Source organism: Ovis canadensis, chromosome 3 (genome assembly GCF_042477335.2).
Source record: "Ovis canadensis isolate MfBH-ARS-UI-01 breed Bighorn chromosome 3, ARS-UI_OviCan_v2, whole genome shotgun sequence".
NCBI lineage: Eukaryota > Metazoa > Chordata > Mammalia > Artiodactyla > Bovidae > Ovis > Ovis canadensis.
Genome location: NC_091247.1, coordinates 103,168,415 through 103,184,236, shown reverse-complemented (window position 1 = coordinate 103,184,236; position 15,822 = coordinate 103,168,415). Strand labels below are relative to the sequence as shown.

General features: G+C 40.1%; 1 protein-coding gene and 1 pseudogene across 1 annotated transcript in view; one reads left to right on the top strand and one right to left on the bottom strand.

Moving 5' to 3' along the window:
* VWA3B (von Willebrand factor A domain containing 3B) overlaps positions 1–15,822 on the top strand; it is a 189,239-nt gene that overhangs the window by 99,039 nt on the left and 74,378 nt on the right. The window contains exon 15 of the mRNA XM_069581934.1: positions 4,471–4,598. Within this exon, the coding sequence (XP_069438035.1) occupies positions 4,471–4,598 (128 nt within the window). The remainder of the gene's footprint in view (positions 1–4,470; positions 4,599–15,822) is intronic.
* Positions 11,246–14,307, bottom strand: LOC138435181 (nuclear factor erythroid 2-related factor 3 pseudogene; annotated as a pseudogene).

The following is a 15,822-nucleotide window of genomic DNA, read 5'->3' as shown; positions in this document are numbered from 1 at the left end:
TGACTCACTCAAAAGAATCAGACAGACTAGTACTCTGAGCTCATCAGAGGGCAATGCCCACTCCCATCACCTAGGCTAGAAAACCTCATAATTCAGTGGGTATTGGGTAAAGTTTAAAGGAAGATCTTGCCTCAATAGTGGGAACAGCCAAATGCTACTCTACTTCTGTCTAGAAAATCATAAATGCAAAATGTGAAAGGATCAATCCATTTCCAGGGAATTTAGCTGCATCCACTCTTCCCAGTCACATTCAACATACTACTGGAAGCTCTACCAAGACAACAAGGCAAGAAAATAAATAAAAGGGATATAGATTAGAAAGGAAGAAATATACCTGTCCCTATTTGCAAGTAACAAATAAAAGTCCAAGGGAGCTACCAAAAAACTCCTAGAACTATAACTGAGTTCAGCAAGGTCACTGGTTATAAGATCAGCACACAAAATTCAATCACATTTTGATAAAGTAAAAATAAACATACAGAATTCAAAATTAAATATTGAAATTTAGTATTTCATCCAAAATGAAATACTTAGGTATATATATTATGTAGTACATATACAGAAAAACCTTCTGAAATAGAATAAAATTAAACTATATTTTCATTCAACATCCAATGGAATATACAAAAATGCTACTGGAACTAATAATTGAAGTTAGCAAGATTGTAGTATCCTACAAGGTCAACATATAACATACAAAAATGTTGTCGTATTAGCAAATAAAAATAAACATTAAAATAAAAATTATCATTTACAATCTCATCAAAAATATGAAACATGTAGTGACAGATTTGTCAAAGTGTGTGAAAGGCCTGTCACTGAAAACTATAAAACATGGAAGGTTGTATGTTGTTTATGGGTTAGAAGACATCACAATGTTAGAATGTGCATTCTCAAAAAGAAAATCTGAATTGTATCTCTATTGTATTTGTGTAGTCATTCCTTTACCTTTCAATCTGTAGTTGACAGGCACAGACAGTCAGTCAGTCAGTCAGTTCAGTCAGTCATGTCTGACTCTTTGCGACCCCATGAATCGCAGCACGCCAGGCCTCCCTGTCTATCACCAACTCCCGGAGTTCACTCAGACTCACGTCCATTGAGCCATCCAGCCATCTCATCCTCTGTTGTCCCCTTCTCTTCCTGCCGCCAATCCCTCCCAGCATCAGAGTCTTTTCCAATGAGTCAATTCTTTGCATGAGGTGGCCAAAGTACTGGAGTTTCAGCTTAAGCATCATTCCTTCCAAAGAAATCCCAGGGCTGATCTCCTTCAGAATGGACTGGTAGTGGTTCTCAAGTTGCTGTTCTGCCATCTTCCTGTCTCCTTCAGTCCTTCCATGTGTATTCCATGTGTATATGACCCTCTTCAGTGCTATAATAGGGCATATAGCAGAGGTTGCCATGTGCAGTACTGTATTTAGTGTTTTCATTTTACTTTTTCTAGGACATTAATTTATATGAAAATAAAAAGAATACTAAGAGAGGAAAAAAATAGACTTAACACATTCCTAATCAAAATTTCAGCAGGCTTTTTAGTAAAAGTTGACAAACTAATTCCATGGAAATTCAGAAGATTTCAAATAGCCAAAATGCTTTGAAAAAGAAAATCAAAGTTGAAAGACTAATACTACTTGATCTCAAGATGTATAAAGCTATAGTCATTAAGACAGGGTGGTATTAGTGTAAAGACAGATTTATAGATCAACAGAACAGAATAACAAAACCAGAAATAGACTAACACATATGTGGATAACTGATTTTCAACAGAGATCCAAAGGCAATTCAGTGGTGAAAGTATATATTTTTTTCCTCCAACAAATGTTGGAACAGTTGGATAAAATAGATACACTTTGCTCCATACATCACACTGTAATAAAAAATTAACTCAAAATGATACATGGATCTAAATGTAAAACCTAGGTTTTTTCCCCTCATAGAAGAGAACATATGAAAAACCCTTTGAGACATTGTCTTAGACCAAAAAAATTTTTATTAGGATATCAAAAACCTAGTCCATATAAAGCAACTCAATATATTTGATTTAATCAAAATTAAAAATTTCTCTTTAAAAAACAATGCTGCTGCTGCTGCTAAGTCACTTCAGTCATGTCCGACTCTGTGTGACCCCATAGACGGCAGCCCACCAGGCTCCCCCTTCCCTGGGATTCTCCAGGCAAGAACACCAGAGTGGGTTGCCATTTCCTTCTCCAAAACAATGCTAAGATAACTAAAAGACAAGTTGTAGACTGGGAGAAAATGTTTTCAAATTGTATTCATTGTCTTGTATCCAGAATATATTAAGATTTCTCAAAACTCAAGGAAACAAAAAATGGGCAAAAGATTTGGACAGACACCCTACCAAAGAAGATATATGCATTTCAAACAAGATCATGAAAGGATGCTTAATATCATTAATCATTAGGGAAACACAAATTAACCATAATGAAATACCATTACACAGCTATTAAAATGGCTAAAATTAAGGCAACTGACCTTATCAAGTTTTTACAAGGATGTGGAGGAACTAGAACTCTCATATATTACAAATGGGAATGTAAACTCGTGCAATCATTTTGGAAAACAGTTTGGTCATTTCTTGAAAAGTTCAACATCACCACCCATGTGATCTTATTCATTGACCCAAGAGAAATGAAAGCAGATGTTCATATGAAGACTTGTGCACAATAGCTTTAGTATTTTTCATAGCTCAAACCTGGAAACTCAAATGTCCATCTACAGGTGACTAAATTTTGGATTTGGTATAAAATAGAATACCACTCAGCCCTAGAAATGAATGTACTATTGATTCATGCTATATCATGGGTGAATCTCAAAATAATTATGAAAGTAAACTAGACACAAAAAGATGATATACTGTATGATTCCATTTAAATAAAATTCCATAAAGCAACTATACTCTAATAAAAATTAATTTAAAATAGGTATGGTTTTCCATTTGGGTGATTAAAAAAGTTCTTGAACTAGATAATAGTGATGGTTGCACAATATCGTAGATGTTCTTAATGCTACTGAGGTGTACACACTTTAAAAATGGTTAAAATAGTAAACTTCATGGGTATTTTGCTGAAAACAAATATAGACCTGCTGAAAAAATAGTCAAGTAAAATTCCAAAAAACTGAAACTGATAGTGACAGCAAGTAGATGAATAGTTGCTTGTGTTTTGAAGAGGGGCTAAGAGGGAGGGCAGATCTACAGTGGGATACAAACAAACTTTATAGAGGGTAATGGATATAATTATTATCTCAGTTGCAGAGATGATTTCACAAGTGTGAATGCCAAAACTATTCAAATGGTACATTTTACATACTTTCAGTTTGTTGTTGTTCAGTTGCTAAGTCATGCAACCCCATGGACTGCAGCACACCAGGCTTCCCTATCCTTCACCATCTCCTGGAGTCTGCTCAAACTCATGTCCATTGAGTCGGTGATGCCATCCAACCATCTCATCCTCTGTTGCCCCTTCTCCTCTTGCCTTCAGTCTTTCCCAGTATCAGGGTCTTTTCCAAAGTCAGTCCTACTCATCAGGTGGCTAAAGTATTGGAGCTTCAGCTTCAGGAATCAGTCCTTCCAATGAATGCTGCTGCTGGTGCTAAGTACTTCAGTCGTGTCCGACTCTGTGCAACCCCATAGATGGCAGCCCACCAGGCTCCCCTGTCCCTGGGATTCCCCAGGCAAGAACACTGGAGTGGGTTGCCATTTCCTTCTCCAATGCGTGAAAGTGAAGTTGCTTAGTCGTGTCCGACTCTTTAAGACTCCATGGACTGCAGCCTACCAGGCTACTCCATCCATGGGATTTTCCAGGCAAGAGTACTGGAGTGGGGTGCCATTGCCTTCTCTGCTTCCAGTGAATATTCAGGGTTGATTTCCTTTAAGATTGATTGGTTTGATGTCCTTGTAGTCCAAGGGACTCTAAAGAGTCTTCTCCGGCACCACAGTTCAAAAGCATCAATTCTTCAGCTATCTGTACATGACTACTGGAAAAACCATAGCTTTCACTATATGGACTTTCGTCAGCAAAATGATGTCTCTGCTTTTTAATACACTGTCTAGGTTTGTCATAGCTTTCCTTCCTAGGAGCAAGTGTCTTTTAATTTTATGACTGTAGTCACTGTCCACAATGATTTTGGAACCCAAAAAAAGAAAATCTGTCACTGCTTCCACTTTTTTCTATTCTGTTTGCCATGAATGATGGCAGGGGATGCCATAATGTTAGTTTTTTGAATGTTGAATTTTAAGCCAGCTTTTTCACTCTTCTGTTTCACTCTCATCAAAAGGCTCTTTAGTTCCTCTTCATTTTCTGCCACACCTCAATTAGGCTGTCTAAAAAATAAATAAGAACTACATGAAATTCTTTAGATTCTTCTTTTCCTGATACAGTTTGGTTTTTTGTTAGAAATGTTTAGAATCTGAACTTTCGTATAATCTTGCAATGTGTTTACTTATTTTGGCAGAATGAAGATCTGACTCTTTTAATTAAGGAAATGGAGCAAGGACGCAATGATCTAGAGAAGGTGCAAGGCCTTTACTCAGAGTCATTGGTCATGGACTGGTGGTACAATGCAGAAAAAGATGGAGACAAGTAAGCATGGCAAAGCACCCACTTCCCCATCACAGAGGTCCTCTTGGGTGCTCTGCTGGATCTCTTTACCATTTCTTTCTACAGTGCTTTGTGAGAGTTCTTTTATTTATTTTTTTTACTTTTTAAAAAATTTTTAAAATATAAATTTATTTATTTTAATTGGAGGTTAATTAATTTACAATATTGTACTGGTTTTGCCATACATCAACATGAATCCACCACAGGTATACACTTGTTCCCCATCCTGAACCCCTCTCTTCCTTCCCCGTACCATCCCTCTGGGTCATCTCAGTGCACCAGCCCCAAGCATCCTGTATCCCGCATCGAACCTGGACTAGCAGTTCATTTCATATATGATATTATACATGTTTCAATGCCATTCTCCCAAATCATCCCACCCTCTCCCTCTCCCACAGAGTCCAAAAGACTGTTCTATACATCTGTGTCTCTTTTGCTGTCTCCCATACAGGGTTATCCTTACCATCTTTATAAATTCCATATATATGCAGTAGTATACTGTATTGGTGTTTTTCTTTCTGGCTTACTTCACTCTGGATAATAGGCTCCAGTTTCATCCACCTCATTAGAACTGATTCAAATGTATTCTTTTTAATGGCTGAGTAATATTCCTTTGTGTATATGTACCACAGCTTTCTTATCCATTCATCTGCTGATGGACATCTAGGTTGCTTCCATGTCCTGGCTATTATAAACGGTGCTGAGATGAACATTGAGGTACACATGTCTCCTTCAATTCTGGTTTCCTCGGTGTGTATGCCCAAGAGTGGGATTGCTGGGTCATAAGGCAGTTCTATTTCCCGTTTTTAAAGGAATCTCCATACTGTTCTCCATAGTGGCTGTACTAGTTTGCATTCCCGCCAACAGTGTAAGAGGGTTCCCTTTTCTCCACACCCTCTCCAGCATTTATTGCTTGTAGACTTTTGGATCGCAGCCATTCTGACTGGCATGAAATGGTACCTCACTGTGGTCTTGATTTGCATTTCTCTGATAATGACTGATGTTAAGCATCTTTTCATGTGTTTGTTAGTCATCTGTATGTCTTCTTTGGAGAAATGTCTGTTTAGTTCTTTGGCCCATTTTTTTATTGAGTTGTTTATTTTTCTGGAATTGAACTCCAGGAGTTGCTTGTATATTTTTGAGCTTGGTTGTTTGTCAGTTGCTTCATTTGCTATTATTTCTCCCATTCAGAAGGCTGTCTTTTCACCTTGCTTATAGTTTCCTTTGTTGTGCAGAAGTTTTTAAGTTTAATTAGATCCCATTTGTTTATTTTTGCTTTTATTTCCAGTATTCTGGGAGGTGGGTCATAGAGGATCCTGCTGTGATGTATGTCAGAGAGTGTTTTGCCCATGTTCTCCTCTAGGAGTTTTATAGTTTCTGGTCTTACATTTAGATCTTTAATCCATTTTGAGTTTAATTTTGTGTATGGTGTTGGAAAATGTTCTAGTTTCATTCTTTTACAAGTGGTTGACCAGTTTTCCCAGCACCACTTGTTAAAGAGATTGTCTTTTCTCTATTGTATATTCTTGCCTCCTTTGTCAAAGATAAGGTGTCCATAGGTGTGTGGATTTATCTCTGGGCTTTTTATTTTGTTCCATTGATCTATATTTCTGTCTTTGTGCCAGTACCATACTGTCTTGATGACTGTGGCTTTGTAGTAGAGCCTGAAGTCAGGCAGGCTGATTCCTCCAGTTCCATTCTTCTTTCTCAAGATTGCTTTGGCTATTCGATGTTTTTTGTATTTCCATACAAATTGTGAAATTATTTGTTCTAGCTCTGTGAAAAATACTGTTGGTAGCTTGATAGGGATTGCATAAATCTATAGATAGCTTTGGGTAGTATACTCATTTTCACTATATTGATTCTTCCAATCCATGAACATGGTATATTTCTCCATCTATTAGTGTCCTCTTTGATTTCTTTCACCAGTGTTTTATAGTTTTCTGTATATAGGTCTTTAGTTTCTTTAGGTAGATATATTCCTAAGTATTTTATTCTTTTCGTTGCAATGGTGAATGGAATTGTTTCCTTAATTTCTCTTTCTATTTTCTCATTATTAGTGTATAGGAATGCAAGGGATTTCTGTGTTGATTTTATATCCTGCAACTTTACTATATTCATTGATTAGCTCTAGTAATTTTCTGGTGGAGTCTTTAGGGTTTTCTATGTAGAGGATCATGTCATCTGCAAACAGTGAGAGTTTTACTTCTTCTTTTCCAATTTGGATTCCTTTTATTTCTTTTTCTGCTCTGATTGCTGTGGCCAAAACTTCCCAAACTATGTTGAATAGTAGTGGTGAAAGCGGGCACCCTTGTCTTGTTCCTGACTTAGGGGAAATGCTTTCAGTTTTTCACCATTGAGGATAATGTTTGCTGTGGGTTTGTCATATACAGCTTTTATTATGTTGAGGTATGTTCCTTCTATTCCTGCTTTCTGGAGAGTTTTTATCATAAATGGATATTTAATTTTGTCAAAGGCTTTCTCTGCATCTATTGAGATAATCATATGGCTTTTATTTTTCAATTTGTTAATGTGGTGTATTACATCGATTGATTTGTGGATATTGAAGAATCCTTGCATCCCTGGGATAAAGCCCACTTGATCATGGTGTATAATCTTTTTAATGTGTTGTTGGATTCTGATTGCTAGAATTTTGTTAAGGACTTTTGCATCTATGTTCATCAGTGATATTCGCCTATAGTTTTCTTTTTTTGTGGCATCTTTGTCAGGTTTTGGTATTAGGGTGATGGTGCTCTCATAGAATGAGTTTGGAAGTTTACCTTCTTCTGCAATTTTCTGGAAGAGTTTGAGTAGAATGGGTGTTAGCTCTTCTCTAAATTTTTGGTAGAATTCAGCTGTGAAGCCGTCTGGACCTGGGCTTTTGTTTGCTGGAAGATTTATGATTACAGTTTCAGTTTCTGTGCTTGTGATGGGTCTGTTAAGATTTTCTATTTCTTCCTGGTTCAGTTTTGGAAAGTTGTACTTTTCTAAGAATTTGTCCGTTTCTTCCATGTTGTCCATTTTATTGGCATATAATTGCTGATAGTAGTCTCTTATGATCCTTTGTATTTCTGTGTTGTCTGTTGTGATCTCTCCATTTTCATTTCTAATTTTATTGATTTGATTTTTCTCCCTTTGTTTCTTGATGAGTCTGGCTAATGGTTTGTCAGTTTTATTTATCCTTTCAAAGAACCAGCTTTTGGCTTTGTTGATTTTTGCTATGGTCTCTTTTGTTTCTTTTGCATTTATTTCTGCCCTAATTTTTAAGATTTTTTTCCTTCTCCTAACCGTGGGATTCTTCATTTCTTCCTTTTCTAGTTGCTTTAGGTGTAGAGTTAGGTTATTTATTTGACTTTTTCTTGTTTCTTGAGGTATGCCTGTATTGCTATGAACTTTCCCCTTAGCATTGCTTTTATAGTGTCCCACAGGTTTTGGGTTGTTGTGTTTTCATTTTCATTCATTTCTGTGCATATTTTGATTTCTTTTTTTGTTTCTTCTGTGATTTGTTGGTTATTCAGCAGTATGTTGTTCAGCCCCCATATGTTGGAATTTTTTAATAGTTTTTCTCCTGTAATTGAGAGCTAATCTTACTGCATTGTGGTCAGAAAAGATGCTTGGAATGATTTCAGTTTGTTTTTTTTTTTTAATTTACCAAGGCTAGATTTATGGCCCAGGATGTGATCTATCTTGGAGAAGGTTCCGTGTGTGCTTGAGAAAAAGGTGAAATTCATTGTTTGGGGGTGAAATGTCCTATAGATATCAATTAGGTCTAACTGGTGTATTGTATCATTTAAAGTTTGTGTTTCCTTGTTAATTTTCTATTTAGTTGATCTATCCATAGATGTGAGTGGGGTATTAAAGTCTCCCACTGTATTGTGTTATTGTTAATTTCCCCTTTCATACTTGTTAGCATTTGTCTTACATATTGCTGTGCTCCTATGTTGGGTGCATATATATTTATAATTGTTATATCTTCTTCTTGGATTGATGCTTTGATCATCATGTAGTGTCCTTCTTTGTCTCTCTTCACAGCCTTTGTTTTAAAGTCTATTTTATCTGATATGAATATTGCTACTCCTGCTTTCTTTTGGTCTCTATTTGCATGGAAAATCTTTTCCCAGCCCTTCGCTTTCAGTCTGTATGTGTCCCCTGTTTTGAGGTGAGTCTCTTGTAGACAGCATATATAGGGGCTTTGTTTTTGTATCCATTCAGCCAGTCTTTGTCTTTTGGTTGGGGTATTCAACCCATTTATGTTTAAGGTAATTATTGATAAGTATGATCCTGTTGCCATTTACTTTATTGTTTTGGGTTCAAGTTTATACACCCTTTCTGTGTTTCCTGTCTAGAAAAGATCCTTTAGCATTTGCTGGAGAGCTGGTTTGGTGGTGCTGAATTCTCTCAGCCTTTGCTTCTCTGTAAAGCTTTTGGTTTCTCCTTCATATCTGAATGAGATCCTTGCTGGGTACAGTAATCTGAGCTGTAGGTTATTTTCTTTCATCACTCTAAGTATGTCCTGTGCTGTTCCCTCCTGACCTGAAGAGTTTCTAGTGACAGATCAGCTGTTATCCTTATGGGAATCCCCTTGTGTGTTACTTGTTGTTTTTCCCTTGCTGCTTTTAATATTTGTTCTTTGTGTTTGATCTTTGTTAATTTGATTAATATGTCTCTTGGGGTGTTTTGTCTTGGGTTTATCCTGTTTGGGACTCTCTGGGTTTCTTGGACTTGGGTGATTATTTCCTTCCCCATTTTAGGGAAGTTTTCAACTATTATCTCCTCAAGTATTTTCTCATGGTCTTTCTTTTTGTCTTCCTCTTCTGGGACTCCTATGATTCGAATGTTGGGGCATTTAACACTCTCCTGGAGGTCTCTGAGATTGTCCTCATTTCTTTTAATTAGTTTTTTTCCTCTCTGATTCATTTATTTTTACCACTCTATCTTCTAATTCACTAATCCTATCTTCTGCCTCTGTTATTCTACTATTTGTTGCCTCCAGAGTGTTTTTGACCTCATTTATTGCATTATTCATTATATATTGACTCTTTTATTTTTTCTAGGTCCTTGTTAAACCTTTCTTGCATCTTCTCAGTCCTTGTCTCCAGGCTATTTATCTGTGATTCCATTTTGATTTCAAGATTTTGGATCATTTTCACTATCATTATTCGGAATTCTTTCTCAGGTAGACTCCCTATCTCTTCCTCTTTTGTTTGGTTTGGTGGGCATTTATCCTGTTCCTTTACCTGCTGGGTATTCCTCTGTCTCTTCATCTCATTTATATTGCTGAGTTTGGGGTGGTCTTTCTGTATTCTGGCAGTTTGTGGAGTTCTCTTTATAGTGAAGTTTCCTCACTGTGGGTGGGGTTGTACAGGTGGCTTGTCAAGGTTTCTTGGTTAGGGAAGCTTGTGTCGGTGTTTTGGTGGGTGGGGCTGGATTTCTTCTCTCTGGAGTGCAATGAAGTGTCCAGTAATGAGTTATGAGATGTGGTTTTGGAGTAACTTTGGGCAGCCTGTATATTGGAGCTCAGGGCTGTGTTCCTGTGTTGCTGGGGAATTTGCATGGTATGTCATGCTCTGGAACTTGTTGGCCCTTGGGTGGTGCTTGGTTTCAGTGTAGGTATGGAGGCATTTGATGAGCTCCTGTCAATTAATGTTCCCTGGAGTCAGGAGTTCTCTGGTGTTCTCAGGGTTTGGACTTAAGCCTCCTGCTTCTGGTTTTCAGTCTTATTTTTACAGTAGTCTCAAGACTTCTCCTTCTATACAGCACCATTGATAAAATATCTAGGTTAAAGATGAAAAGTTTCTCCACAGTGAGGGACACCCAGAGAGGTTCACAGAGATACATGGAGAAGAGATGAGGGAGGAGGGAGTTAGAGGTGACCCAAATGAGATGAGGTGGAATCAGAAGAGGAGAGAGAAAGCTAACCAGTAATCAATTCCTTATATGCACTCCACAACTGGACCGCTCAGAGATGATCATGGAGTTATACAGAGACGAGAAGAGGGAGGAAGGCGACAGAGGTGGCCAGGAAGATAAAAGGGGGGAATCAAAAGGAAAGAGACAGAGCCAGCCAGTGGTTAGTTCCCTAAGTGTTCTCCACCATCTGGAACACACAGAAATTCACAGAGTTGGGTAGAGAAGAGAGGGGGTAGGGAGGAGACATAGGCGACCTGGTGGAGAAAAGTGAAGTGAAGTGAAGTTGCTCAGTCATGTCCGACTCTTTGTGATCCCATGGACTGTAGCCTACCAGACTTCTCAGTCCATGGGATTTTCCAGGCAAGAGTACTAGAGTGGGTTGCCATTCCCTTCTCCAGGGGATCTTCCTAACCCAGGGATTGAACCCACATCTCCTGCATTGTAGGCAGACACTTTACCCTCTGAGCCACCAGGGAAGCCCTAAGGAGCATCCAAAGTGGGGAGAGCAGTCAAGCCAGTAATCTTGCTCCCAAGTAAAAATGGGTACTGAAGATTGGGTTCTTAAAGGTACAAAATTGATAACAAATACCAAAGAGCAAAGATTAAAAATCTAGGGTAGAGTTTGGAATTTCAAAAATTCAATATTAAAGAAAAGAAGAAAAAAAAGAGGAAAAAAAGTCACAAAAATTATAAAATATATATGTATATATGAAGTTTGCTTTTATTTTTTTTTAAATCAAATATAAAGTTTATTTCCACAGAAAAAGCTATATAAGTTAAGATTCATAAAAACTAAGCTAAAAGGCTCTTGAAAAGTCACTAAACTTCAGTGCCAAGTGAAAAAACCTTGAGTAAAAAAACATGTTTTGAAATAACTGCATCCAGTGTTTGCTGCTTTTTAAAAGACCATCTTAAGAGATGGCTACTAAAGTAGGCTCTTTCCATGTCACACTGTACATACTATTAGGACTTGATGAAGTTGTGGCTTCTGCCCCAGGTCTGACACTGATACCTAAACTTGTCCACATAAGCTTGAAAACAGTTTTAACTGAGTGATTCAAGTTGTAGTACTTAAAAGTGAACACGAGCTAAACTTGGAAGCATATTTGTGAGCCTGTATCAGTTTCTAACTGCTTTTATGTATATTGGTGTAATCCATCTTCAGTTTTTTCTCTCATTTTTTCGATTTCCCTTTTGGTTTTCCTTTTTCTGGCCTGGGATCATTAATTCCTTGGGTACAATCACAACACTTCCATCGTGGGTGCACTGAAGAGCATACTGGTTTGGACTGACTGGTCTACCTTGATCATCTCTTAACCTACTAAAAACATCACGATAGAGGTGGTGCAGTTTCTGTTTCATTATGTTTATAGCTTTGTGACACTGGGATTGCTCTCTTTTAAGGGTTTCCTTCTTTGCTTGCAAGCTACATACATCATCTTCCAGATTCAAAATTACATCCAGTTTATGCTTTCGGCAGTTCTGAGCAGCAACTTTATTTTTCCCTCTTCGTCTAATGTCACGGATGAGTGACACTTGTAAATCTGTTAGAGAGTGCCTGCTTAACATGCTGTTGAAAGAATCTACAGGCATGCGGATAATTTCATCCACAGAAAAAGGGATATGCAAAGCTTTAGCACGTCGTTCATCACGGCTTAAGTTTCTGTCTGTGTCATTCAGGTATCTACTTATTTTCTGTGACTTCCCAGGCATTGAAAAAGATTCTGAAGTGGATTCTAGTGCACTTGGCTGTAAGTGGTAAGTGTGGTTATGTGATACATGTTGAAATGCAAGGTCCCCATGAAAATGAGAATCACTTCTGTCATTCATGTAACGCAGCTTACTGGGCTCTGGATAGTATCCTCCTACAGCCCCTTGTAGGTCATGGTGGGACAGGTCACTGCTAGAACTTGTATCACCTTCACATATAGAGTGAGAAGAATTAGACTTGATAACAGAGGTGCTATTGTTACTTGAGTCTAAGGAAAGCCCAGAATCATAACCTGTTTCTTCAAGCAGCCAAGAAACTTCCATTGGATCAAAACCTGTGGCCAAAGACATTAAGTTTGTCTCATCAAGTATGTTTATATCAAGGTCATACAGATGGTCTTGGCTTAGATTCCTCATCTGATTGTCAACAAATGGAAGAAATCCTGTCAAATTAGTTCCAGGAAGGGTTTGTTCAGTGTTGGTAGTAGGAGAATTTAACTGTAGAATTTGTTCTTGTGGCTGTGAAGTCCTTGCTGCTGGATCCCTTCTAAATGTATTGTCAGAACATAGTAACATGGCCTCGTGGAGACTTACATCATGACTTATAGCTTGGCTAAAATTTACATTATAATGTGTGGGGGAATTCATGCCATCATTGATACTTCTGGGGAGAGGAGCAATATCTCCCAGTGAGACTCCCTCCAGTAGATTTTCAGGCTGCGATGAAAGCAATTGAAACAAATCTTCCAGAGAGAAAAATGCATCTGTTCCATTTTGATATCTCTCACTTCTAGACTCAGTGGTTTTTTCTGCCTCCCAGGCAGGCTTATCTGCTACTTTATTTTCATCTTCATTCTTCTGCTGTAGTGATTTTTCCTTCTGGGTTGATGATCTTTGCTCATTTTCTTCATGCTGGGGACTGTGACTCACACCTCTTAATACCTCATTCTCCTCGCTCACGTGTCCGCCGGCGTCCGACACTTGAGCCGTCGGTTCCGCGGGTGCCTTCTCCTCCTCCTCGGCGACCAACGGGCTACTCTGAACCGCTCGCGGACCCCCGCCGCCAGCCGGCGCAGCCTGGCTAACGCCGTCCACGCCTGCACCCACTCCCCCGGCAGACGAGGCGGCTGCGGTGCCGAGCAGCGCGTGCGCCCCGTCGGCGTCGCCTGCAGCCACGCTGTGCACCAGCCACGCGTCCACTCGGATGCTGGGGATAAAGGGGACCCCCAGCGCGCGCACCTCCCGGAGCAGCCGGCCCTCTGGCGGCGCCGCGGGGTCCCGCTCCCAGCACTTGGGGTGCAGCAGTTCGGCGCGCCCCCACCCTCCCGAGGCCGGGAAAGGACTGAGCGCAGAGATGTGGCTCGTCTGCTGAAGTTTGCTTTTAAAAAATTGGATCTTTTTTTTTTGCAAAGTAGTAGTAGGTTATAAAAGTGAAAATTAAAGGAGTAATAGAGGACTTAAAATTTTTTTCAAATTAAAAAAGAATGATTGTAAAAATAGGAAAAATATATCTAGGACTTTCTCTGGTGTTGTGGGTACTGTGGGGTCAGTTTATTTTCAGATAGTTCCTTGGTCTGGCTTATATTTCTCAAGTTCTATAGGCCCCTTCCTATGTAGTTGGTACTAATGACAGGGTTTTAATCTATTGCACCTGTCACTTCCAAGGCAGTTCCCTCTGTTTTAGCTTCTTCTGTTTGCTGGTCTCTTCAGTGTCTGATTTCTTAGGCTCACTTGTTCAGTCGTGCTGTGGGGAGGGAGGGACCCTGCAAACAAATAACACTGGCGTCTGTTCACAGTGCCTCAGCCACACTGGGCCTGTCCCTGCTCATGGCGTGTGTACCCTCCCTGCCCACACTGCTCAGGCTCTAGGTTGCTCCGCCGGGAATCGTCCAAGGCCAGCCCTGGGCTGCATGCACCTCCCAGGTCTAAGCCGCTCAGGTTCAGGCACTCGGGTAGTCCTCAGAGGCCCAAACTCAGTTGGGCCTGTGTTTTGTGCCCTTCCCAGGTCCGAGCAGCTCAGGTGACAAGGTATTTGGCGAACGTGGTCGCTGCAAGTTATCGCCTCCCCCATCCCTGCCGCTCAGTTTTCTGGGTGTACAACTGGCACACCTTCTCAGGCGGATGTTGACCGTCCAGTACCCCAAGAAGTCTTAGTTAGCAAAGAAGCCTGCTTACAGTTTTGTAGATAATGTCTCTCTGGGGCTGCGATTGTCCCCTTCTGGCTCTGGCTGCCTGTCACCAGAGAGGGATGGTCTGCAGCTGGCTATCTCTGTTTAGTCCTTTGTTCTGTGTGCAGGCCTGGCGGTGTCTTAGGTTAGGGCTGGCTTTTCACGTGGTAGTTATCCCACAGTCTGGTTTGCTAACCCAAGTTAGTTCGCTCAGATTGCCCTCGGGGCATTCAGGCCAGATCCTTAGTCTAAGCAGCAGCCTGCGCCTCCCTGCCAAGCCCCCGCTTGCTAGTGGCAGGTGCAGGCGTCTGCGCTGCTTCGCTGCTGGGGGAGTTACTGTTGGGCTTATAATCTGTGGGTTTTAATTATTTATTTATTTTTCCTCCCAGTTATGTTGCCCTCTGTGCTTCCCAGGCTCGCCACAGACTTGGCAGTGAGAGTGTTTTCTGGTGTTTGGAAACTTCTCTTTTTAAGACTCCCTTCCCGGGACTAAGCTCCCTCCCTATCTCTTTTGTCTCCTTTTTTGTCTTTTATATTTTTTCCTACCTCCTTTCAAAGACAATGGGCGGCTTTTCTGGGTGCCTGATGTTCCTCTGCCAGCATTCAGAAGTTGTTTTGTGGAATTTACTCAGCATTTAAATGTTCTTTTGATGAATTTGTGGGGAAGAAAGTGGTCTCCCCATCCTATTCCTCTGCCATCTTAGGACTGCCTCTGTGAGAGTTCTTTTAAAACATCACATAGTATGATTATGTTAGGATTTTTGTTTAAGCAAAGGGAACTCATAATCTAACAAATTAATGATTGGCTTACAGAAGCCACAAACTCTTCCTTTTTTAAATTTTGATTTTTTTTGGTCATACCAAATGGCATTACATATGGGATTTGAGTTCCCCAACTGGGGATCAAACCTGTGCAGTGGAAGTGCAGAGTCTTAACCACTGGACTGCCAAGGAAGCCTCACATACTCATCCTTATATGCAGGTTCTCAAATTCGGTGTGATCCTTAAGGATGTCTCACCTGCACCCAATGTGGATATCCCGCACCCCCACCACAACACACGAAGGTGACAGAGCAGAGTAGTAGTGTGCTGTTGTGAAGATTTGACTCAGGGTCACGACTGAAGCGACTTAGCATGCATGCATGCTTTGAAGAAGGAAATGGCAACCCACTCTAGTATTCTTGCCTGGAGAATCCCAGGGACGAAGGAGCCTGGTGGGCTGCCGTCTATGGGGTCACACAGAGTTGGACGTGACTGAGCAGCTTAGCAGCAGCAGCAGGAGGGTCAAGGGCTGGACTTCACTCTTTGTGACCTTGGTGAATCCTTAACTTCTCTCCACACCTGTTGATTGCTGTGGGTCTCCGTTTCTTCCTCGTTAAGATGATGTGGTCGTAGGATTTTAGATAGATGATTTTTCA